The sequence below is a fragment of the Drosophila santomea genome, chromosome 2L (genome assembly GCF_016746245.2).
Source record: "Drosophila santomea strain STO CAGO 1482 chromosome 2L, Prin_Dsan_1.1, whole genome shotgun sequence".
Classification (NCBI taxonomy): Eukaryota; Metazoa; Arthropoda; class Insecta; order Diptera; family Drosophilidae; genus Drosophila; species Drosophila santomea.
The window spans coordinates 21,138,784-21,140,091 of record NC_053016.2 but is presented as its reverse complement, the minus strand read 5'-3'; the positions used below and the strand labels follow the sequence as shown (position 1 = coordinate 21,140,091).

General features: G+C 46.2%; 1 protein-coding gene across 1 annotated transcript; it reads right to left on the bottom strand.

The window, feature by feature from the left end:
* Positions 1-263: 263 nt before the first annotated feature.
* Positions 264-904, bottom strand: LOC122756524. The gene is made up of 3 exons (XM_044006348.1): positions 764-904; positions 538-673; positions 264-473 (listed from the first exon to the last, which is right to left on the bottom strand). Exons 1-3 carry the CDS (start codon positions 902-904, stop codon positions 271-273), a joined length of 480 nt encoding a protein of 159 aa, XP_043862283.1. The 3' UTR covers positions 264-270.
* Between the last annotated feature and the right edge of the window lie 404 nt (positions 905-1,308).

Below are 1,308 nucleotides of genomic sequence, written 5' to 3'. Positions count from 1 at the left end.
CAACATAGATGTTTAGTTCATAAGGAACCAGGATCAGGGGATCCTTATCGTCAGGATGGCCGAATTGTAGTAGGCTAACCCTCTGGTCCCACTGAGATATCGATACTTATACTACACGATATCAATGTTAAACTTATGTTAAGACTATGCTAAGCTGATGTAAACTAGATTAAGAGTCAGTCTGTGCGAGTGAGCGAAATAAAAAAGAACATGCTAATATAAATCCCTTCCACACAATATACGCTGATGTTGGAGTTCGGCAGCTGGAATTTACGCAATTGCAACGAAGATTTGCCAGTCTCGATGTCTCTTAACAGCTGCTGCAGCTCGTCGTCGATTTGTTCGATTCCAGCAATGCGGGATAGGGCGTCTGCCACTGTATTGGACGCAACAATAATATGCTCGATTTTCGTGCAGAATTCGGCGATAAACGACAACTGTCTCGCTTGCCGTGGCGATGCTTTCTCGTGATCCTGTCGAAACGCATAAATTAATGGCTTGTGGTCGGTGTAAATAGTAGCTCCCGATCGTACGTACTGTAGCGCTTTTGTGTTTCCGTGATGCGATTATAGTAGAAGCTCAGGTGCTGCAGTTGTTTGTCGTTGACCTGGTGAAGCGCTGCTCCGACCGCGTAATGGCTGGCGAGAGAGCAGGAAAGCAAGGGGTGCGTTGGCTATTAGGTGCGCCAACCGTGCTGCGCTGGCCAAGTCGGTTTTGCAGTGCAAAAATGCGGCGTCCTCGGACCAAACACACTCTTAGCCACGTTAATATGTAGGTTGGCTTGCTGCAGGCGATCAAATACAATTTTGAGGTGCTGACGGTGCTGAGCTTCACTTGCCGAAGCCACACAAATGTCGTCGATGTAAAGAGCCACAAAGTCGAGATCGCCAAGAATGTTTTTCATGTGCCGCTAAAACGTTTGCGATGCATTTTTTTTTTTTTTTTTTTTTTTAATTCCTTTTATTCCTCTCGGGAACTTAGGGCTTCTACGAGAGCTTTCCATCTAACTCTATTTTGAGCTGTCTGTTTTGCACTTGCCCATGTGGTGTTTATTTGGGCTAGTTCTTGGTGAGCGGTTCTTCTTCAGGTTGCTCTTGGCCTTCCAACTCGCCTGCTTCCTTGGGGGTTCCAGTCTAGTGCCATCCTTACTATGCTACTCGGGTTTCTTCTGAGAGGGTGCCCTATCCATATCCATTTTTTCTTCCTTATTTGTATGTGAATCGGGGACTCGTCTGTAACGCGCCACAGTTCTGTGTTGGCTATTTTGTTTGGCCAGAATACCCCACATATGACTCTCAGGCATTTGTT